At 48.4% G+C, this 23,349-nt stretch overlaps 2 protein-coding genes across 4 annotated transcripts in view; one reads left to right on the forward strand and one right to left on the reverse strand.

The window, feature by feature from the left end:
- Positions 1 to 23,349, forward strand: part of LOC117354717 (zinc finger protein 850-like) — a 948,741-nt gene that overhangs the window by 186,780 nt on the left and 738,612 nt on the right. The gene's annotated exons all lie outside the window — the stretch shown is intronic.
- Positions 1 to 23,349, reverse strand: part of LOC117354718 (zinc finger protein 585A-like) — a 314,357-nt gene that overhangs the window by 25,644 nt on the left and 265,364 nt on the right. Inside the window, exon 1 of one of the 3 annotated variants that reach the window (XM_033932632.1) lies at positions 6,342 to 6,457. The exons of 1 other annotated variant lie outside the window; for it this stretch is intronic. In XM_033932632.1, the coding sequence (XP_033788523.1) occupies positions 6,342 to 6,455 (114 nt within the window). In that variant the 5' untranslated portion in view covers positions 6,456 to 6,457. Of the gene's footprint in view, positions 1 to 1,952; positions 2,072 to 6,341; positions 6,458 to 23,349 lie in introns of those variants that run through there. One more of the 3 variants, XM_033932633.1, reaches the window with a different exon arrangement.

Here is a 23,349-nt window from a genome sequence, read left to right on the forward strand (position 1 = left end):
TTACTGGGCGTCACTCTAGACAGAGATCTCACCTTCCATGATCACATAAGTACAATAGTAAGAACTTGTTTCTTTAAACTTCGTATTATTCGTTCACTTACCTCTATCCTAAATACCGATTCGATCAATACCCTTATTCACTCATTAGTTATCTCCAATTTAGATTACTGCAATTCATTACTAAATGGACTACCCCAAAAAGAACTACGCCGTTTGCAGATAATACAAAACACCGCTATTAAACTCATTTACAAAACAGGTAAATTCGAGCACGTTACTCCACTTCTTAAAGAGGCTCATTGGCTCCCAGTCACACACCGTATAATTTATAAAATCCTACTACTCTCCTTCAAAATCAAACTTTCTCATCTGCCCCTATTTTTAGACAAATTGCTAATTCCTCAAAGTTCTCCCCGTATCTTACGATCTACGGACCAAAAACTCCTTTTCATCCCCTCCCTAAAAGAATCCTACTATACAAGAAAGACTAATTTCGCCATAACAGCACCTACGCTATGGAACTCTCTCCCTCAATTTCTTCGGGATGAAATTCATTTAACTAAATTCAAAACCAATCTTAAAACTTTTCTATTCCAAGATGCCTTTAATAAATCCTAATCTTTTCTAACCTCTTATATACTCACTCTAGCCTAAATTTCTCTTATATTCCTGCGCATAACTCTTATACCAAGCACCCTTTCCCTTTATGTCCTATCCTCCCCCTCTATCACATTTCCTCTTTATTATGTAACTTTTTCCCTACCCTCCCTTTTTTCCCTCACAGTCACGTCTGTCTGTATATGTCTAATATGTTTTCACTAACTTTCCTAACACACCAATAACTAATTCTCATTTTTTCTATTTTAAACAAATTGTTTTTAAATTGTTAACCGGTCAGATATTTGTTTTATGATCGGTATATCAAAAACCAATAAACTTGAAACTTGAAACTTGGGGAGTAGAGGGAGCAGTGCCAGGAAGCAGAAAGTGAGATTGTCGTAAAGCAGGAGGAGAATGAGGAAGAAGAGCCTGGGGAGTGGAGGGAGCAGTGTCAGGAAGCAGAAAGTGAGATTGTCCTAAAGCAGGAGGAGAATGAGGAAGAAGAGCTGGGGGGTGGAGGGAGCAGTGCCAGGAAGCAGAAAGTGAGAGCGTCCTAAAGCAGGAGGAGAATGTGGAAGAAGAGCCTGGGGAGTGGAGGAAGAAGAGCCTGGGGAGTGGAGGGAGCAGTGCCAGGAAGCAGAAAGTAAGATTATCCTAAAGCAGGAGGAGAATGAAGAAGAAGAGCCTGGGGAGTAGAGGGAGCAGTGCCAGGAAGCAGAAAGTGAGATTGTCGTAAAGCAGGAGGAGAATGAGGAAGAAGAGCCTGGGGAGTGGAGGGAGCAGTGCCAGTAAGCAGAAAGTGATATTGTCCTAAAGCAGGAGGAGAATGAGGAAGAAGAGCCTGGGGAGTGGAGGGAGCAGTGCCAGGAAGCAGAAAGTGAGATTGTCCTAAAGCAGGAGGAGAATGAGGAAGAAGAGCTGGGGGGTGGAGGGAGCAGTGCCAGGAAGCAGAAAGTGAGATTGTCCTAAAGCAGGAGGAGAATGAGGAAGAAGAGCCTGGGGAGTGGAGGGAGCAGTGCCAGGAAGCAGAAAGTGAGATTGTCCTAAAGCAGGAGGAGAATGAGTAAGAAGAGGCTGGGGAGTGGAGGGAGCAGTGCCAGGAAGCACAAAGTGAGATTGTTCTAAAGCAGGAGGAGAATGAGGAAGAAGAGCTTGGGAAGTGGATGGAGCAGTGCCAGGAAGCAGAAAGTGAGATTGTCCTAAAGCAGGAGGAGAATGAGGAAGAAGAGCCTGGGGAGTGGAGGGAGCAGTGTCAGGAAGCAGAAAGTGAGATGGTCCTAAAGCAGGAGGAGAATGAGGAAGAAGAGCCTGGGGAGTGGAAGGGGTAGTGCCAGGCTCAGTCCCTCTTCTACCTGTTGAGCCATCCTCCTGCCCTTCTCCGCAGCACCAGCTCCAGCCTTGGCTCCTAATGAAGGGAAAAGAGACAAAGACAGGAAAAAGAAGAGGGATCTGAATCTCCCCCTTCACTCCTCCATCAGGATTCTGACCAATCAGTGCCAGAGAGACTTGAAAGACCGCCTCCTCCTGACTCCACCCACATTCTCCCCTTCTATGCCTTCCTAGGAGCATTTTGTTTCTGACCAATCCTAAGGTGGAATGCACATTCCAATCAGTGTCATAGGGTGTCATATTGTCCCTTTGTCTCCTCCTTCAGGAGTCTTGTGACCAATCAGGGGAAGGGGCGGAGTCAGGACAGACAATGTATCATGGAGTCACTTCCTGGCACATAGCAGTGAATGAGAGCAGAGAAAGGAAACCACCAACTATCTCTTTAGCCTGATAGACAAATCGCTGCTGCCACCTCTGGCCAGATGTTTCTGCAGGGTTTCAGTTCAATTTCATTCACTTAAAGTCCTAGATTTCAAACATACGGATTTTAATGCAATGGGAGAGTACCTGAAGAAAGAGCTGTTAGGATGGGAGGACATAATAGAAGTGGAAAGACAGTGGTCTAAGCTGAAAGGAGCGATAAAAAATGGCTACGGACCTTTATGTGAAGAAAATCAATAAAAACAAGAGAAAAAGGAAGCCGATATGGTTCTCCAACCTAGTGGCTGAGAAAATAAAGGCGAAAGAATTGGCGTTCGTGAAATATAAAAAAACCCAAGAAGAGGAGAGCAGAAAGGACTACAGGGTGAAACTAAAAGAAGCCAAGAGAGAGATACGTCTGGCAAAAGCACAGGCGGAAGAACAAATGGCTAAAAATGTAAAAAAGGGAGACAAAAATTTTTTCAGATATATTAGTAAAAGAAGGAAGATGAAAAATAGAATTGCTAAACTAAAAGATGCTGGGAACTGATATGTGGAGAGTGATGAGGAAAAAGCAAATGTGCTAAACAAATACTTCTGTTCTGTGTTCACAGAAGAAAATCCTGGAGACGGACCGAGATTGTCTGGCAAAGTTACACGAGAAAATGGAGTAGATTTTGCGCAGTTCACGGAGGAGGGTGTTTATGAGCAACTTGAAAAACTGAAGGTGGACAAAGCGATGGGACCAGACGGGATCCATCCCAGGATACTAAGGGAGCTCAGAGAGGTTCTGGCGAGTCCTATTAAAGACTTCTTCAACAAATCTCTGGAGACGGGAGTGATTCCTGGGGATTGGAGGAGAGCGGATGTGGTCCCTATTCATAAAAGTGGTCACAGGGATGAAGCAGGAAACTACAGGCCGGTGAGCCTCACTTCAGTTGTTGGAAAAATAATGGAAGTGTTGCTGAAAGAAAGGATAGTGTATTTCCTTGAATCTAATGGGTTACAGGATCCGAGGCAACATGGCTTTACAAAAGGTAAATCGTGCCAAACGAACCTGATTGAATTTTTCGATTGGGTGATCAGAGAGCTGGATCGAGGACATATGCTAGATGTAATTTACTTGGATTTCAACAAAGCCTTTGATACAGTTCCTCATAGAAACATAGAAACATAGAAATAGACGGCAGATAAGGGCCCACGGCCCATCTGGTCTGCCCACCTTAATGTCCCTCCCCTACCTTTGCCCTGTGAATAGATCCCATGTGCCGATCCCATTTGGCCTTAAAATCAGGCACGCTGCTGGCCTCAATCACCTGTAGTGGAAGACTATTCCAACGATCAACCACTCTTTCAGTGAAAAAGAATTTCCTGGTGTCACCTCGTAGTTTCCCGCCCCTGATTTTCAACGGATGCCCTCTTGTTGTCGTGGGACCCTTGAAAAAGAAGATAGCTTCCTCCGCCTCGATGCGGCCCGTAAGATACTTGAACGTCTCAATCATGTCTCCCCTCTCTCTGCGCTCCTCGAGCGAGTATAGCTGTAATTTGTCAAGCCGTTTTTCGTATGGTAGATCCTTGAGTCCCGAGACCATCCGGGTGGCCATTCTTTGCACCGACTCCAGTCTCAGCACATCCTTGCGATAATGCGGCCTCCAGAATTGCACACAGTATTCCAGGTGGGGCCTCACCATGGATCTATACAATGGCATAATGACTTCCGCCTTACGACTGACAAAACCCCTTCGTATGCAGCCCATGATTTGTCTTGCCTTGGACGAAGCCTGCTCCACTTGATTGGCAGACTTCATGTCCTCACTGACGATTACCCCCAAGTCTCGTTCTGCTACCGTTTTTGCTAGGATCTCGCCATTAAGGGTATAAGACTTGCATGGATTCTGGCTGCCCAGGTGCATAACTTTGCATTTTTTGGCATTGAAGTTGAGTTGCCATGTCCTAGACCATCGCTCCAGTAGGAGTAGGTCGTGCATCATGTTGTCGGGCATTGAATCTTCGTCTGTTGTGCATTTGCCCACTACATTACTCAGTTTGGCGTCATCGGCGAATAATGTTATTTTATAGGAGGCTGTTGAACAAACTTGAAGGGCTGAAGTTAGGACCCAAAGTGGTGAACTGGGTCAGAAACTGGCTGTCGGACAGACACCAGAGGGTGGTGGTTATTTAAGTCGCTCGAAGGAAGGAAAGGTGAGTAGTGGAGTACCTCAGGGTTCGGTGCTGGGGCCAATCCTGTTCAATATGTATGTGAGTGACATTGCTGAAGGGTTAGAAGGAAAAGTGTGCCTTTTTGCAGATGATACCAAGATTTGTAACAGAATAGATACCGAAGAGGGAGTGGAAAATATGAAAAGGATCTGCAAAAGTTAGAGGAATGGTCTAATGCCTGGCAACTAAAATTCAATGCAAAGAAATGCAGAGTAATGCATTTGGGGATTAATTATAGGAAGGAACCGTATATGCTGGGAGGAGAGAAGCTGATATGCACGGACGGGGAGAGGGACCTTGGGGTGATAGTGTCCGAAGATCTAAAGGCGAAAAAACAGTGTGACAAGGCAGTAGCTGCTGCCAGAAGGATGCTGGGCTGTATAAAGAGAGGCGTAGTCAGTAGAAGGAAGAAGGTGTTGATGCCCCTGTACAGGTCATTGGTAAGGCCCCACTTGGAGTATTGTGTTCAGTTTTGGAGACCGTATCTGGCGAAGGATGTAAGAAGACTTGAGGCGGTCCAGAGGAGGGCGATGAAAATGATAGGAGGCTTGCGCCAGAAGACGTATGAGGAGAGACTGGAAGCCCTGAATATGTATACCCTAGAGCAGGGGTGTCCAATGTCGGTCCTCGAGGGCCGCAATCCAGTCGGGTTTTCAGGATTTCCCCAATGAATATGCATTGAAAGCAGTGCATGCACATAGATCTCATGCATATTCATTGTGGAAATCCTGAAAACCCGACTGGACTGCGGCCCTCGAGGACCGACATTGGACACCCTTGCACTAGAGGAAAGGAGAGACAGGGGAGATATGATTCAGACGTTCAAATACTTGAAGGGTATTAACGTAGAACAAAATCTTTTCCAGAGAAAGGAAAATGGTAAAACCAGAGGACATAATTTGAGGTTGAGGGGTGGTAGATTCAGGGGCAATGTTAGGAAATTTTTGTAGGACTTAGGGTATGGCGGGTAGGCGTATAAGAGTCCATGGTTCCAACTCACAGACAGACCATCGGGGCTGAGACGGCGATGGGTTGATCTCTTTGCGCAGAAGGTTGAGTATTTTGAGACCATGTACCCCACCGACATTCTCTGTCCTTCTTGAGAGGAGGGAGAGCCTGCAGAGAGGGGCAGGATGCACCCCTTCATCTGTGCCAGTGCTCCTGGCTGCGTTTCCCACTGTTCCTAGAGGCAGAGAAAGAGGAGTGATAATGCCTCTTGAGTGGGCTTCTCCTGCTGTACTGCCTATTGTATATTAAACTGTACAGTGCTGCATATGCCTTTCAGTGCTATAGAAATCATAAATAGTAGCAGTGTCCCTCATGCTGGCTGGAAAAGCATCTGAAGTGCAGTGAACTGCTCTTTAGGCTGAGGAGTTTTAAACCCCCACCTTTGGAGAGGCGTGGTCTGACATGCCGCATCACTGATGATATCAGCACCCTGCTGTGAAAGGCAGACTTCTGTTCCTGACATGAGAGGGGGAGGGGGGGATGGGAGCAGTCTGACTCTGCAGGACCCCAAGAGGGAAAGAAGCATCGATTTTTTTTTCTCAGCATGTGGGGAGATTGCAGGGAGGAGGGGCAACCCCCTGTCCTTACAACTCTGGGGCAGCATGTCTCCTGCTGGTGGGAGAGGTCTGCAGGTCCCCTCCAAGGGAAAGAAGCATGGGAGATTCTTTCTCCTTAAATTCAGATTGGGAGGAGGGTGGGGCAGAGCCCTCAGGGCTGCAAAAGATTATCAGAGATTTTCCCAAAAACAAGCAGATAGGACTTACCTTTGAACCCCGATCGGCTCCCTGCAGAGGCTGGCTGTACGCGGCAGCATGCAGTCTGGAGGGCGAAAGCCCCGATCTTCTGCTTGCAGAGGCTGTGGCTTTACGCAGCAGCATGCGAGACTCCTATCGGCTGCCCTGCAGAGGCTGGCTGTACGCGGCAACATGCAGGGATTCCGGGAGATATTTCTCTACCGGGCCGAGTGCAGGCGGGGTGATTAGCTGAGCCAGGGCATCCTGGAGGCTCCTTGCCGCTTTAGCTTGTGGATCCCCCGCTGCTGCATTCCGATGAGGATGGCTGCTGGAGGAAGATTCTCGGGCCTCACTTCTCTTCATGAAGTCTCTCAGTGCCCTCTTTTTTAGCTTGCGTGCACGTGGTGACATGTGCGCACAATGCAAGCAACATGGAAACCTCGAGCGATGGATCCAATCAGTGGGCACACAATTCATGAGGATCCAGTATTTTTATCCTCCTCCTGCATCCCAGTTGTTTCTTTAGATGATTCAGGCATCTTCAAGGTGATGAGTAGAAAAGTTGTAGTGGAGAGCTGTAGAAAATCCGACCGATAGGAACGGGCGGAAACTAAAGATTGGGGATTAGGGGGAAGCAGGGGGAAATGGGTAGAGCTCGGGCATGCCCAGTGGGGCCCGGGCACTGCACGTGCTCAGAGAGAGAGAAAAAAAAATCTCTCTGAGCTATTGGAGAGCTTATCTGCAAATTGGGAGCTGTTGGGACAACACCCATATGTGGCTGACTCATCCTGCTTATCCTAGGAGAATTCTACTTTACGGAGAGGGTGGTGGATGACTGGAATGCGCTCCCGAGAGAGTTGGTGGAGAGTAAAACTGTGACTGAGTTCAAAGAAGCGTGGGATGAACACAGAGGATTTAGAATCAGAAAATAATATTAAATATTGAACTAAGGCCAGTACTGGGCAGACTTGCACGGTCTGTGTCTGTGTATGGCCGTTTGGTGGGGGAGGGCGTCAGTGGCTGGGAGGGTGTAGATGGGCTGGAGTAGATTTTAACGGAGATTTCGGCAGTTTGAATCCAAGCACAGTACCGGGTAGAGCTTTGGATTCTTGCCCAGAAATAGCTAAGAAGAAAAAATTTAAAAATTTAAATTGAATCAGGTTGGGCAGACTGGATGGACCATTCGGGTCTTTATCAGCTGTCATGTAATATGTTATTCTCCTAGGACAAGTAGGACGAGTCAGCCACATATGGGTGGTTTCCCAACAGCTCCCAATTTGCGGATAAGCTCTCCAATAGCTCAGAGAGATTTTTTTTCTCTCTCTCTCTGAGCACGTGCAGTGCCCGGGCCCCACTGGGCATGCCCGAGCCCTACCCATTTCCCCCTGCTTCCCCCTAATCCCCAGTCTTTAGTTTCCGCCCGTTCCCATCGGTCGGTTTTTCTACAGCTCTCCATTACAACTTTTTCCTCTTGGATCCCTTGTTGATGTGTGGTATATATAGATTTTGCGTCTCTGTGACTGTGTACTTAAAAAGGGACCATGCTTGCTCTTGCGTCTTTACAATGTTTATCCTCTTCTTAATCTTCTTTCCCACCATGAGTCTCATCCCTTCGTAATTCCTTTTTTGGAAGTTCAGTGCCGTGGCCATCGTTCTGGACCGATGTTTTGCCCCTGCGTCCAGGTCGAAGCGGATCATGTTGTGATTGCTGTTTCCCAGCGTCCCTTCTACTTCTACACCTTTTGCCACTCCTCGCAGTCCGTTTAGAATTAAGTCCAGAATTGCATTTCCTTGACAAGTTGTTCCAGGAATCAATTGCCTACAGCATCCAGGAACTTGGTCTCCCTAGCGCAGCCGGAGGTGCCTAAGTTCCAGTCTGTCCCTGGATAGTTGAATTCGCCCATGATAACTGTGTTGCCTCCCTTGCAGTTGCGTTCAATCTCATCCATCATTTCTCCATCAATTTCTTCGGACTTTCCTGGAGATCGGTAGTAGATGCCAATCTTTATTTCCAGCCCATTTGTTCCCGGAATTTTGACCCATAGAGAGATTCTAACTTATCCATCTGTTGTGGCATGTTCTCTCCATTAGATTCAATTCCCTCTTTGACATATATGGCAATGCCCCCACCTTTTTGAGCCACTCTGTCTCTACGGTATAGTTTGTATCATGGTAGCACAGTGTCCCAGACATTTTCCTCAGTCCACCATGTTTCTGTGATGCCGATGATGTCCACGTTAACTTTTTATGCCATAGCTTCTAATTCACCCATCTTATTCCTTAAGCTCCTTGCGTTCGTGTACATACACTTGAGTTTGCCGCCTGTTCCTTTCTTGCATTTCCTTCCCTCTTGTGTCCCTTTCAATCTGTCTTGCCTGTGATCCGGTGAGTCTTCCCCTCTATCTTCCTGTACGGTATCCTCCGGGTATACCGGTTCCCGAACCATCGACTCTCTCTCTCGGTCGACTGTCGGCTTTCCCCTTCTTCCTAGTTTAAAAACTTCTCAACTTCTCTTTTGATGTTGCTTGCAAGTAGCCTCGTTCCGTCTCTGCTGAGGTGGAGTCCGTCCTTTCTGAATAGCTTGTTCTTCCCCCAGAACGTTGTCCAGTTGCGCACAAAGTGGGATCCTTCTTCTTCACACCAGCGCCGCATCCACGCATTGACTGCTTGCAGCTCCATCTGCCTCTTCTCATCTGCCCTGGGTACTGGCAGGATCTCCGAGAATGCTATCCTCTGTTTTCTGGTCTTCAGTTTCCTTCCTCACATCCAGAACTGGTCCTTCAGTACTTCTCTGTTGTAGTTCCTGTTGCCCACGTTGTTCGTCCCCAAATGGATCACTACCGCCGTATCTTCTTCTTCCACACTGTTGACGATCCTGTCAATGCGGCTCACTATGTCTTCTACCTTAGCTCCCAGTAGGCAGGTCACCAGCTGATCCAGTCTTCCTTCCGCTATCTGGCTGTCGACTTGCCTGATGATGGATTCGCCCACAACATTTGCTGTCCTCTCTATCTTCTCTCGATTCTCCAGCCGCAGGTCCGTATCCCTGGTGTATGTCCATTTCTCCAGCCGTATGTCCGTGTCCTTCGTTCTCATCCATTTCCTCTCATCCTGGCGTTCGTCTTCTTATGAGTTCCCTTTGCTGTTTCTAGATCTTGCTGCTGTGTCACCCATTTCCTCCTGGTGGCTGTCCGTCTGGTGGTCCACGCTCTCTGTAGGTGTATCCCGGCAGTTCCACTGTTGCTGGTGTTTTTCCACGGCCTCCCTGTATGCCTCCTCTATGAAGTTCTCCAGCTCCCGGACTTCTTCCTCGATGGTGTCCTCCATCTTGATGTTCTCTGCATCTCTGTCCTTCTCCTCCACTGCTTGAAGTGCCTCCAGTTCCAGCATCCTGTCCTCCAGGAGTCAGACTTGCTTCTTCAGGCTCTCCAGTTCTCCACATCATGTGCATACGTAAGACTGCCTCCCAGAGGCAGAAAACTGGGTAGCTCAGCATCCTGCTTCGGTCTGCTGCTTCCTTTGCTGCCCTCTTGCCAGTCTGTTGTGGATGTCTTCTGTGGCTGTTCTCTGTTTCTGCAGTGCCCTCTGTGTCTGCCTGGTTGTGTGTCCTCTGCGCCTGTTGTGTCCTCTGTGTCTGCTGTGTCTGCCTGGTTGTGTGTCCTCTGTGCCTGCTGTGTCTGTCTGGTTGTGTGTCTCTGTATCTGCTGTGGTCTCTTTCTGCTCTCCTTTAGTGGTGGCTCGTCCCTTCTCAAGGCCCTTCACAAAGGCGCTCTTCCTAAGGCGAGCGCCTTTGACGCTCACCTTCGACGCGTGCCGAACGTCTGAGCACCATTGGCCCCTCCCCTTTAAGGGGGAGCTCCGATGGATGATGTTGGGGGGAGGGGGAGCAAACTCTCGCTGCTGCCCCTTCTCTTCCTGCCTCCTTCTCTCCTGGTTTTCTCCTTCGAACTGCTCCTGCTTTCCCTCTCTGTTCCTCTCCTGCTACTCTCCTCGTTGAGACGAATGGCTGAGTGCCATTGGCCCCTCCCCTTTTAAGGGGAAGCTCTGATGGATGATGTCTGGGTGTGTGTGGAGCTAACTCTTGCCGCTGCCCCTTCTGTTCCTGCCTCCTTCTCTCCTGGTTTTCTCCTCCAAACTGCTCCTGCTTTCCCCCTCTGTTCCTCTCCTGCTTGTGAGATATGGTGAGATAAGTTAGAGTTGAGAAGTAACCCTGGGCTGTGGACTTGGTCTTTGGCAGTTATGATAGATGATTCCCAGAGGAGAGAGCGGTGGTTATAGGCGCAATGTTCTTTGCATATCCAAAGGAGTTCAGTTTCTGTGGCGTTTAATTGGAACTTGTTTGCGGATATCTAGATTTTTATTTCTGAGAGAAAGTTTTATAATTTTGCAATCTGGGAGTTACGGTTGTCTCCTAGCGGTAGGTATAGTTGGATGTCGCTAGCAAAGGTGTGAATCTTGATTTGGTGTTTGTGAACTATATCCAAGACAGGCGTAATATTGAGATTAAACAGCAGAGGGGATAGTAGTTCTCCCTTGAGAAAAGGAGACTGCGTGGGGATATGATCGAGACCTTCAAAATACTGAAAGGAATCGACAAAATAGAGCAGAGAAGATTATTTACATTGTCCAATTTGACACGGACTAGAGGACATGTAATGAAGCTAAGGGGGGACAGGTTCAGGACTAATGTCAGGAAGTTCTGCTTCACTCAGAGAGTGGTTGACACCTGGAATGCCCTCCCAGAGGAGATTATGACGGAATCGACCGTCCTAGGCTTCAAGAGCAAACTAGATGCATATCTCCTTAAGAGAGGCATATAAGGATATGGTGGACTATAAATTAAGCCAGGTGTACACCTGGCAGGGCCTCCGCGTGTGCGGATCACCGGACTTGATGGACCGAAGGTCTGATCCAGAGAAGGCAGTTCTTATGTTCTTATGTTCTTACGTAATCGGCTTTGGCTTTGATAGGGTAGTATCGAGTAAAACGCATTGGGATCTGTTGCTTAGGAAAGACGCAAACCAGAGTAGCACTGTATCTCGGACGCCAAGCTCAGCAAGTCAGGCGAGGAGGATATCATGGTCAATGGTGTCAAATGCTGTGCTGAAATCTAGTGGCACCAGAAGGGCATTTCCTTTGTCGACTGAGTTTCCAACAGTCGTCGATGATATCAAGGAGGACAGTTTCAGTGCTATGAAATCTCCGGAAACCTGACTGGAAAGCGGATAGGGCTTTTTTGTTGTCAATAAAGGAGTGTAGTTGATTGAGTACCATTTTTTTTTTCTAGGTCTCACCGTGACTTATAAGGGAGCTGTAGTGAGGAGAAGCCATGGCACCCTTTTTGTGAAATTCACAGCATGCCACTATTTAGGTGGCATGTCTGGATGTGCAGTCCATCACTTTGCAGACCCCTCCCACGTCCAACAGGCTTGTTCTAGGCGTTTTGGACTTGGACAGAAGGTTGGACGGAAATGTGGTATAAAGATAGACGATTTAGAGGCTTAGACGATCAGATCGGCAAGACGTATAATTAGACGATTTTCAAAAGTAAAAAAAAGTTGGACGTATCTTTCGAAAATGTGTCTTAGGCTCTTTTTTACTTTGGACGACTTACGAGATGGACGTAAATGGACTTAGACGTCCCTTTCGATTATGCCCCTCCACACGTTCCCACCTGGACACTGTCACACAATCAACACAGGTACCCTTCTGCCCAAATGGAATCCCTACAACTGAAAAATTAACCCGCTTCAACAGTGTCTCATTGATGACCTAACTGAGACTATTGATGTGGGAGGGGTCTGCAAAGTGATGGACTGCACATCCAGACATGCCACCTAAATAGTGGCATGCTGTGAATTTCACAAAAAGGGTGCCATGGCTTCTCCTCACTACAACTCCTTTATAAGTCACGGTGAGACCCCCAAACCACCTCCAGAATCCCATAGATCCACTTATCTACCACCCCAATAGCCCTTATGGCTGTAGGAGCCACTTATATGCCAGTACAAAAGAGTTTTGGGGGGTGTATAGGGGAGTGCACATGTTTAAGTATCAATGTAGTAATTACAGGGGCTTATGGGCATGGATCCTCCTTTCTATGGGTCCCTAACCCGCCCCCAAGACAATTTAAGCTGTCTCTGGGCTGGACGACTAGGCTTTCCTATGCCAGGCGGCCAGGTGAGGATGGTCTGGAGGCTGAAATTTAAAGTTGTGAATAAAATTTTTATGGGAGTGGGGGGGTGGGGGGTTGGTGATCATTGGGGTAGTGTATGGGGGTCTGTGTTATGTGTTTTCAGTGCTTATCTGGTCAGTTTAGGTGGGTTTTTGTGACAATGTCTAAGTTCCGTCTAGGCTCTGTTGTTAAACTTTCGGTTATACATGCTGTACGACTAAGTCTAAGCCAGTGCACGTCCCGCCCAACTCCTGCCCTTGACACGCCTCCCGAAACGCCCCATTTAGCTTTGGTCATTCAGCGGCACTATGAAGGCCTAGGTCGTTTAGAAATACATCCAAAACCCGTTTTTATTAGTGGCACTTGGACATTTTTGAGAAATATTCGTCCAAGTGCTGACTTAGGCCGGTTTTTGGACGTTTTTCTCTTTTGATTATGTCTATTTTTCAGCGAAGTAGGTTGAGAGTAATTCTCTGTCGAGGCTGGTGTTCGGGTGTTGATTGTCTCCTTGTGGTGCCGAGAATATCATTTTGGATAATGTAAAAAGGTTCTTTGATCGGTTGGGGTTTTTTAGTAGTTGGGAGCAGTGTTCCCGCTAAGCTGCGTTGGCCTGCGCTCACGCACAAAATATTACATCGCAGCGCAAAGTTTCTCTTCACAGCGCACACACGCGTCGGTAAGGTAAGGGGACGCACTGGGGGGATTGCACTTCCCCACAATTGCCATGCTTCGGTTCCTCTTCTTCCTTCCTTCCTCCCCCCCCCCCCCCCCGCGGGACCCTGCGGCACCATCAACTCTTACTCCCTCTAATGTCGGCCCTGCAGCTCCAGACTTCCTCGCACCTTCTCCCCTCCCCCTTTGGATCGCTATTATTTTAAATGTTATAGCCGCGGAGCTGTATCCATCAGTGGAGATGTCTAACCTCGGCCTGCCCCGGAACTCTTACTGCAGCAGCCGCCCGTCTAGGCAGGAACAGGAAGTCACTGTTGCAGTAAGAGTTCCGGGGCAGGCCGAGGTTAGACATCTCCATTGATGGATACAGCTCCGCGGCTATAACATTTAAAATAATAGCGATCCAAAGGGGGAGGGGAGAAGGTGCGAGGAAGTCTGGAGCTGCAGGGCCGACATTAGAGGGAGTAAGAGTTGATGGTGCCGCAGGGTCCCGCGGGGGGGGGGGGAGGAAGGAAGGAAGAAGAGGAACCGAAGCATGGCAATTGTGGGGAAGTGCAGAGCTGCAGGGAAGAGTGTTGCGGTACCCAGCTGGAGGGGGAAGGAAGAGGAGGGAGGGAATTAAAGGAGATGCCAGGGCTTGGAGCGTAGGAGGAAGGTATGCCAGTCTAAGGGAAAAGGAAGGGGGAGATGTGAGAGCATGGAGGGGGAGCGAAAGATGGAAGAAAAGGAAAGGAGAGAGATGCCAGAGAATCAGGGAAGGGGAGATACCAGACTATGAGGAGAGGTGTGGGAGAGGGAAGGCGAGGAGAGAGATGCCAGACCAATGGGGTGAAAGGAGAGATGGAAGGGGGAGGCATACAGTTTCTGGAAGGGGCATAGAAGGAGAGAAGATGCCATATAGGGGAAGAGAGACGGCAGACAGTGAATGGAAGGAAGAGAGTTACAAGAAGATGAGGAAAGGAGAAACCACAGAAGACAAAGGTAGAAAAAAATTTCTATTTATTTATTGCTTTAGGAGACATGTGTCACTGTTTCTGTGAAGCATTGTATGCAGAGTCCAGCTTCTTGCTGGTTCAATTTAACCTTTGTCTATGTATTTTTATTTTATCCCCCCTTTTACAAAACTGTGAAGCGTTTTTAGCACCAGCCTTGGTGGTAGCAGCTCTGATGCTCAGAATTTTATGAGCATCAGAGCTGTTATCTCCGTAGCTAAAATCCACACTACAGTTTTGTAAAAGAGGGAGGGGTTAGTTTGTGATTACATATTCCTTACTAGGCGAAGGTGTTTTCTGTGTTCTGTGTGTTCGAAAGACATGGTTTTCTGTTAGGATTGACGGTGTAGGATTGATCTGTGCTGGTCTGGCTTGTTTAGTTTTACAATGGGTGTATTGATGTACTGCTCACTGCAATATGTAAGATGCTGCCTTTTCCTAGGTACTCATGTGTGACGTGTGGTTTGTTACTAAAAATCATGTTTTTCTTACAGATGGGGGGGGGGGGTGCCAAAAAATGATGGGCCCCGGATGTTACATATGCTAGGTACGCCACTGTATGTAAAGATACCAGAAAGCTGGCGTAGCAAAAACTTCTAAGTTTTGAGTATTTAACCCTCCCACAATCTCACGGGCACTCGTTTCAAGTTTATTGAGATTTTGATTTAAACGCAATATCAAATATTTTCAATGCGTATAACAAAAATAAATTTGGGGAAATAAATAAAACCATTTGAACCAGTGTTCCCGCTAAGCTGCGCTGGCGTGCGCTGGCGCACAAAATATTACATCGCAGCGCACACGTTTCTCGTCACAGCGCACGATCGGAAGAGGCGTACGGCAGATGGCAGGGCGGCGAGAGGAGAATCGGGCGAGTTGGCTCATAACTTGCTGGCGCCCGATATTTTTGGCTCACGGTGAAAAAAGTTTGCTCACAACACCCGCCCGCTTAGAGGGAACACTGGTTGGGAGTAGTAGGCCTTTTTTGCGTCGAGTATAGCTAGTTTGTATTCTTCATGCAGTTTCCTCCAGTTGGATTTGTCGCCATTTGGCCTGGATTTGAACCATTCCCTCTCTGCTTTCCTTAGTTCCCTTTTCTTAGTTCTTAGGTTGTCAGTGAACCAAGGGAGGAGAGATTGTGGGGATAGCATTTAATTTCTTTGATTGGGGCTAGGCCCTTGTAGAGGTATTTTACTTGGGTGTGCCAAGTTGTGGCTGTTTCATTAACGGATTTGTGATTTGAGTTCAGTGTTTTTGCTAGGTTAGAAAAGCCTGAGGAGAGATTTTTTTTAGGTTGATTGAGTTGTTGTTATAGATTTTCTTCTGCTAGGGTTGTTTCTTAGGTGGTGATTGTTTTGTTGTGTATGAGTGGTTGAATGAGATTATATGGTGGTCAGACCAGGGTACTGATTCAATGGAGCAGTTGCTGGTTGTTGTGTTGGTAGATGAGTCATTTTGGGTGAAGATTAGGTCTAGGACATGACCCACTGAGTGAGTCGGTAAGAAGACTATTTGATGGAAGTCCAGGTCAGAGAGTGATAGGAGGATATCCGCTGGGGATCCAGTCTTGTTTGGGTAGTTTGTGAAGTTAAAGTCTACTAGGATGGCGATCTGGTTGTAAGAGATTCTTACCTTTCCAAGGATGGCTCGAAGGTCATCTAGGACAGTCATCGGTGAATGGGGAGCTCTATATATCAAGGCTATTGTAAGATCTCTGTTGTGTCCTACTGAAAATATGAGGCATTCAAGTGTGTTTAGTGTGATAGCATCTATTAATCTTGGGTTGAGGTTGGATTTGATGATGGAAGCTACACCTCCACCTCTAGTGTCAGTGTGTGAGCATGCTAGGGCTTGGTAGCCGGTGAGGCAGTTATTGTCTGTGAGAAGGTCACTGAGAATGGCATCTTTGTTGTTTACAGATCTCGCATTTGCAAGGGCAATTTTAAGGTTTGTTTGTGCAGTTGATGTGTGTGTGTGTGTGTGTGTGTGTGGGGGGGGGGGGTGATAGGGAAGCCTTTAATATAGTAGGGTCTTCGTGCTAGGGGTCTGTTGTGGGGAAGGTGGCTTAGCTCTCCATATCTGCCCTAGCAGTGCATGTTGGTAGGGAGAGATGTTGTCCAGAAGTAGAGGAGTGGGGATTGCAACATTGGTGTCAAGAAGGTAATGGGAGACTATATTTCTGTTGTAACAGTCTTAGAGCTATGCTCTCTATACTAACATAAGAACATAAGAATTGCCCTGCTGAGTCAGACCAGTGGTCCATCGTGTCCAGCAGTCCGCACACGCGGTGGCCCTCTGGTCAAAGACCAGCGTCCTGTCACCTGCCGGGGTCTCGGTAAGGTTAGGAAGACCTCCGGTAGAGGGTAGCACACTCCTGACGTGGCTCCCAAAGGGGGAGACCTCACTGGTGTCTCACTATCTTGGGCTTTGCTAAAAATAAAGCACCGTGAGTCAAGTTGAACAGAAAAATAATGTGTAAAGTTTAATTAGTCACTTGCCACATAAATCATATCAGATAACATAAGAAGTTGCCTCCACCGGGATCAGACCAGAGGTCCATCGCACCCAGCGGTCCGCACCCGCATTTCTCTATATTAAAACGCATCTGCCACTTTTTGGCCCACTCTTCCAGCTTCGTTAGGTCCCTTTGCAGGTTTTCACAGTCTTCCGTGGTTCTAACCCTGCTGCAGAGTTTGGTGTCATCTGCAAATTTGATAACCTCACATTTCGTCCCTGTCTCCAGATCGTCTATAAATATATTATTATAGTCCAAGTTTCCTTTCCTCCCAACCAAGGGCAAAAAGAAAGAAAACAGAAAACAAAAAGACTTTTAACTTTCACCCAGTCCAGTGAAAGCACAGCAAGCTTTCTATCAGGTATACTTCCAGTCCAGGTTTTAGGGCTTGCTCTACCTGATCACACAGTCTCTGAAAAACACTGCACAATTAGTCTCTTAAGCACTTATCCAGCCTTGAGCTGGAGTCCTGGGCTTACTAACCAACACAGTCCAGTTTCTTCACCAGGTATTTACATTCTTGAATATAAAGTAAACTTTAAGCAGGAACAAAAAACATAAACTGAAGCCTTACTGCAGGCTCCTAAATTTCCAGCCCTGATTAACTCACAGTCCTTTGGGCTTCTCTTGAGCTTCTGCACAGCTGCAGTGTAGCCAGATAATCAAGCTGCTGCAGCACTGCTCTAAGCTTGTGTTACAGCACAAACAATCAAAATCAGTTCTGCCAAAACTCCTCTCCACTATTATTCCTGTACAACCTTGTACCTGCAGTGTTTAGTGGAAAGTTGCCAAGCCCATATCCATGGCTTCTTCCATAACGGTCTCTGACATACACCCTTCATCCAGGTCCATGCTTTCTGGTGTATCCAGCGGCTCTGCTGACTCCTGAGGCATTGGAGCCTCACACTCCATTGGCTCTGGAGTGAGGTCTGGCCTTCTCCTGGCCCGGAGAACTCTCTCTGCCAGCCTCTCTTGGGCAGCCTCCTTTAATGCTCTGGAGAGCTGCTTAACAGGCTTAGGGCCACGCCCTACACTGGGTGATTGTGTGCCTAGCTTGTGTGTTCTTGGGCTCCCCCTCAGGCTACAGGGCAGAATATCACTGGGAGCTTCATCAAACCTCTTAGTGTGACTGGAAGCTTTTCTGGGCCGGGCAGTTAACCTATACTCAGGGTACTGCTCTAGGCTAGAAGACTCAGGATAGGCAGCTAGGCTTTCAGGATCTTCTTCCTGATCCTTCTCCGGGAGAGTCTGGTCTCGAGTAAGAGACTGAGACCAGGGTTTCACTCTGACATCACCGTCTCGGGGAGCGGAAATGTCACAGTCCTAACTGAGACCAGCCCTACCTGCGTATGTTCTGGTTCAGCAGGAATTTGTCTAACTTTGTCCATAACAGCCTCCAGAAGAGCATTTCCAGTTCTCCATCACTCTCTGGGTGAAAAAGAACTTCCTTACGTTTGTACGGAATCTATCCCCTTTTAACTTTAGCGAGTGCCCTCTCATTCTCCCTACCTTGGAGAGGGTGAACAATCTCTCTCTCTCTACTAAGTCTATTTCCTTCATTATCTTGAATGTTTCGATCATGTCCCCTCTTTTCAAGGGAGAAGAGGCCCAGTTTCTCTAACCTCTCGCAGTATGGCAACTTCTCCAGCCCCTTAACCATTTTAGTCACTCTTCTCTGGACTCTTTCGAGTAGTACCGTGTCCTTCATGTACAGCGACCAGTGCTGGATGTAGTATTCCAGATGGGGGCGTACCATGGCCCAGTACAGCAGCATGATAACCTTCTCTAATCTGTTCGTGATCCCCTTCTTAATCATTCCTAGCATTCTGTTCGCCCTTTTCGCCACCACCGCCCATTGTGCAGAGCCCTTTTCACTGCCGCTAGTTGAGTCCTTAAGTGGAGTGTTTCAATGCCTTCTTCAAGGTTAGTATTAACAGTACTATTTTAAGACCCTATATGTCTATAATGGATTCCCTGGATACTTAAGGCAGTGGGAGAGGCCTGCCTGCTTGGTGGCCCTTTAATAGGGTGGATGAGAGAAGGATGGCTGTTGAGTAGAGTGGTGGTGGGACTTCTTGCTGAACTGCAGCCACCTGGTGTAGTGTGGGGGGATTAACTGCCTGCTATTCCTTCTCCTATACCCTACTGATGGATGTTTAAGTGGCTAGGCTTGGGTTATAGAGTGCTTGATAGATTTGGTTGGGTAACAGGTGGAAGGTGATTGGTGGTGGGTGACATGCAGCTCCTGATTGGATAAGGCCCGACTTAGTGCAGGAAGTGGCGGTCGGAGCGTACCGTGAGTGATTTTCTGCACTCACGGCACTCCAGCTGCTCTCCTGCTGCCCTCTTCAAGCTCCCCCATGAAAAACCGTATTTGCACTTTTTTGAGATTCCAGGGGTTCCTGGAACGGAATCCCCGCGAATATCAGGGGAGTACTGTATGCAATGTTTTCAGCCTAACTTGACATGCACATTTCTTTTTTCAATTATAGGGCAATAGGCAGGGGATGAGGTGAAGAGGTAAGTTTGCATTGCTTTTATAAAGTCAAGGAGACTTTCGAGGGATCTGATCTGAACTGGTTGCAAAACCTGGCTGGGGTGTTTCCTCCTGAGAGGGGAGTGGAATGATGAAAGGCCTCAGAGAGCAACTCTGTTCGTTTTATAATCCCTGGGCCCAACACAAGTCCAGGTGTTACCTAAATATCTCGACAGCACGTCAGGGGAAATCCCAGGCCAAAGGGCTCCTCTGGACGCTTGAATCTCCTGCCAGCCCTGGCCGCTTCCTGGGCATTGATTGCAGCTGGCGGCCTGACACGTATGGCCGGCCATGGGGGAGTTCCAGGTGCGCTTCTTCACAGGCATTGCAGAAAAATTTAACGGGCTGGATTGATAAACTAAACGGGCCGTAGTTTGCCCATGTCTGGGTTAGCTTATACAGTGGTACCTTGATTTACGAGCATAATTCGTTCCAGAAGCATGCTCGTAAACCAAAATACTCGTATATCAAAGTGAGTTTCCCCATAGGAAATAATGGAAACTCGCTTCGATACGTTCCCCCCCCCCCCCCCCGAGGCCAGCAGCGCTGCTCTATTCCCCCCCTCTCAAGAACCGGCATTGCTCCCCCTGAAGGCCCCCCCCCACGATCAGGCACCCTCCCCCCCGCGATCCGGCACTCCCTCGGCCGTGACCTGAAGTTCCCTAGACCCACCCAAACCCGCTTCTTACTTTCAGCTCGGCACCGGCATGTTCTGTGCGTTGGTGCCGGTGCCCGAAGATCGGCCTCCTCTTCTCTGCTGGGCCTTGAACATCTGTGCATGCTCAAGGCCTGCGAGTTCACGTTCTCTCCGAGATTCTCGGAGATCTCGGAGAGAACATGAACTCGCAGGCCTTGAGCATGAGCAGATGCTCAAGGCCCAGCAGAGAATAGGAGGCCGATCTTCAGGCACCGGCACCAATGCACAGGACATGCCGGTGCCGGTGCCAAGGCCGAGCTGAAAGTAAGAAGCGGGTTCGGGTGGGTCTGGGGGACTTCAGGTCGCAGCGGCGGGTTGCCGGATCGCGGCGGGGGGGGGGATACGCCAGATAGCGGGGGGAGAGGGTGCCGGATAGCCGGGGGGGGGGAGGCGCTCGTAAATCGAGCCATGCTCGGTTTCCGAAGCGCCGATTTTGAGAATATTTTGCTCGTCTTGCAAAACACTCGCAAACCGGTGCACTCGTAAACCGAGGTACCACTGTACTTTGTTAAAAGTCAATTTTCCAAAAAGCAAAGTCTGAGGGAATTCAACACAGCAGTGCACTTGCAGAAGGAAGCAGCTTGAAGGTGTCTCAGGCATGTCTGCCTGGCTGTGTGTGTGTTTAGGATAGGAAAGCTTGGAGCTTTGCTAAAAGTCCATTTTCCAAAAAGCATAGTTAAGCAATATATCTAAGACATTTTAATACAAAAGCATATTTTGCATCTTTAATAGGCTTAGGGGGAACCCTATGCACCCTCTTTATCTCCAGCGGAGGTTGAAATTCTGGTGGCCCAACTGGAAGGACTGGGCCTATACCAAACAGTAAGGGGAAAACCCCACTGTAAAGAACATACCTAGATGTACGGTTTGGCAAACCCACAAAAGCATTTGGAAAAAAACATCCATTTGGGCAGCAAAAGTGAATGAAATTGAGCTGAAACCTGCAAAAACATCCGGCCAAAGGTGGCAGCAGAGATTTTTCTATCAGGCTAAAGAGATAGTTGGTGCTTTCCTTGCTCTGCTCTCATTCATTGCCATGTGCCAGGAAGTGACTCCATGAAAACATTGACTGTCCTGATTCCGCCCCTTCCACTGATTGGTCACAAGACTCCTGAAGGAGGAGACAGAAGGACAATATGACACCCTATGACACTGATTGGAATGTACATTCTACCTTAGGATTGGTCAGAAACAGAATGCTCCTAGGAAGGCATAGAAGGGGAGAATGCTCATGTGGGTGGAGTCAGGAGGAGGCGGTCTTTCAAGTCTCTATGGCACTGATTGGTCAGACTCCTGGGGGAGGAGTGAAGGGGGGAGATTCAGATCCCTCTTCTTTTTCCTGCCTTTGTCTCTTTTCCCTCCATTAGGAGCCAAGGCTGGAGCTGGTGCTGCGGAGAAGGGCAGGAGGATGGCTGAGCAGGTAGAAGAGGGACTGAGCCTGGCACTACCCCCTCCACTCCCCAGGCTCTTCTTCCTCATTCTCCTCCTGCTTTAGGACAATCTCACTTTCTTTTCCCTCCACTCCCCAGGCTCTTCTTCCTTATTCTCCTCCTGCTTTAGGACAATCTCACTTTCTGCTTCCTGGCACTGCTCCCTCCACTCCCCAGGCTCTTCTTCCTCATTCTCCTCCTGCTTTAGGACAATCTCACTTTCTGCTTCCTGGCACTGCTCCCTCCACTCCCCAGGCTCTTCTTCCTCATTCTCCTCCTGCTTTAGGACAACCTCACTTTCTGCTTCCTGACACTGCTCCATCCACTCCCCAGGCTCTTCTTCCTCATTCTCCTCCTGCTTTAGGACAATCTCACTTTCTGCTTCCTGGCACTGCTCCCTCCACTCCCCAGGCTCTTCTTCCTCATTCTCCTCCTGCTTTAGGACAACCTCACTTTCTGCTTCCTGGCACTGCTCCCTCCACTCCCCAGGCTCTTCTTCCACATTCTCCTCCTGCTTTAGGACAACCTCACTTTCTGCTTCCTGACACTGCTCCATCCACTCCCCAGGCTCTTCTTCCTCATTCTCCTCCTGCTTTAGGACAATCTCACTTTCTGCTTCCTGGCACTGCTCCCTCCACTCCCCAGGCTCTTCTTCCTCATTCTCCTCCTGCTTTAGGACAATCTCATGTTCTGCTTCCTGGCACTGCTCCCTCCACTCCCCAGGCTTTTCTTCCTCATTCTCCTCCTGCTTAAGGACAATCTCACTTTCTGCTTTCTGGCACTACTCCCTCCACTCCCCAGGCTCTTCTTCCTCATTCTCCTCCTGCTTTAGCACAGTCTCACTTTCTGCTTCCTCCACTCCCCAGGCTCTTCTTCCTCATTCTCCTCCTGCTTTAGGACAATCTCACTTTCTGCTTCCTGGCACTGCTCCCCCCACTCCCCAGGCTCTTCTTCCTCATTCTCCTCCTGCTTTAGCACAGTCTCACTTTCTGCTCCCTCCACTCCCCAGGCTCTTCTTCCTCATTTTCCTCCTGCTTTAGGACAATCTCACATTCTGCTTCCTGGCACCTCACCCTCCACTCCCCAGGCTCATCCTCCTCATTCTCCGCCTGCTTTAGGACAATCTCACTTTCTGCTTCCTGGCACTGCTCCCTCCACTCCCCAGGCTCTTCTTCCTCATTCTCCTGCTCTAGGATACTCACTTTCTGCTTCCTGGCAGTGCTCCCTCCATTCCCCAGGCTCTTCTTCCTCATTCTCCTTTTGCTTTAGGACACAATCTCACTTTCTGCTTCCCGGCATTGCTCCCTGCACTTCCCAGGCTCCTTCCTCATTCTCCTCCTGCTTTAGGACACAATCTCACTTTCTGCTTCCTGGCACTGCTCCCTCCACTCCCCAAAGTAGTTTTGTTTTGGACACGTTCAGTTTCATTTGCACAGTGTGGGTCCAGGATTGGAGGCTTGTTATACAGGAGGATATGTTCTCAGAGAGGTTAGTGAGGTTAGACTTGGGAGAATCCGTGGACGTCGTATACCTAGACTTCAGCAAAGCTTTCGATAGTGTCCCGCATCGCAGGCTGTTGAGCAAGATGAAATCAATGGGGCTGGGAGAAACACTAACTACATGGGTCAATGACTGGCTGAGTGGCAGACTTCAGAGGGTGGTAGTTAACGATACCCTCTCTTAAACATCGGAGGTGACCAGTGGAGTCCGCAGGGCTCAGTCTTGGGCCCGCTCCTTTTCAACATATTCATAGGTGACCTAACTCAGGGGCTTCAAGGTAAGGTAACGTTATTCGCTGATGATGCCAAACTATGCAATATAGTGAGAGACGGCAATTCACCCGATAGTATGACACAGGACCTACATTTGTTAGAGCTTTGGTCCTCGACCTGGCAGCTGGGCTTCAACGCTAAGAAATGCAAGATCATGCACCTCGGCAGCAGAAATCCGTGCAGAACTTACACCTTGAATGGTGAGACCTTAGCTAGAACTTCAACAGAACGAGACTTGGGAGTGATCAT

This window comes from Geotrypetes seraphini, chromosome 2 (assembly GCF_902459505.1).
Source record: "Geotrypetes seraphini chromosome 2, aGeoSer1.1, whole genome shotgun sequence".
Taxonomy (NCBI): Eukaryota; Metazoa; Chordata; class Amphibia; order Gymnophiona; family Dermophiidae; genus Geotrypetes; species Geotrypetes seraphini.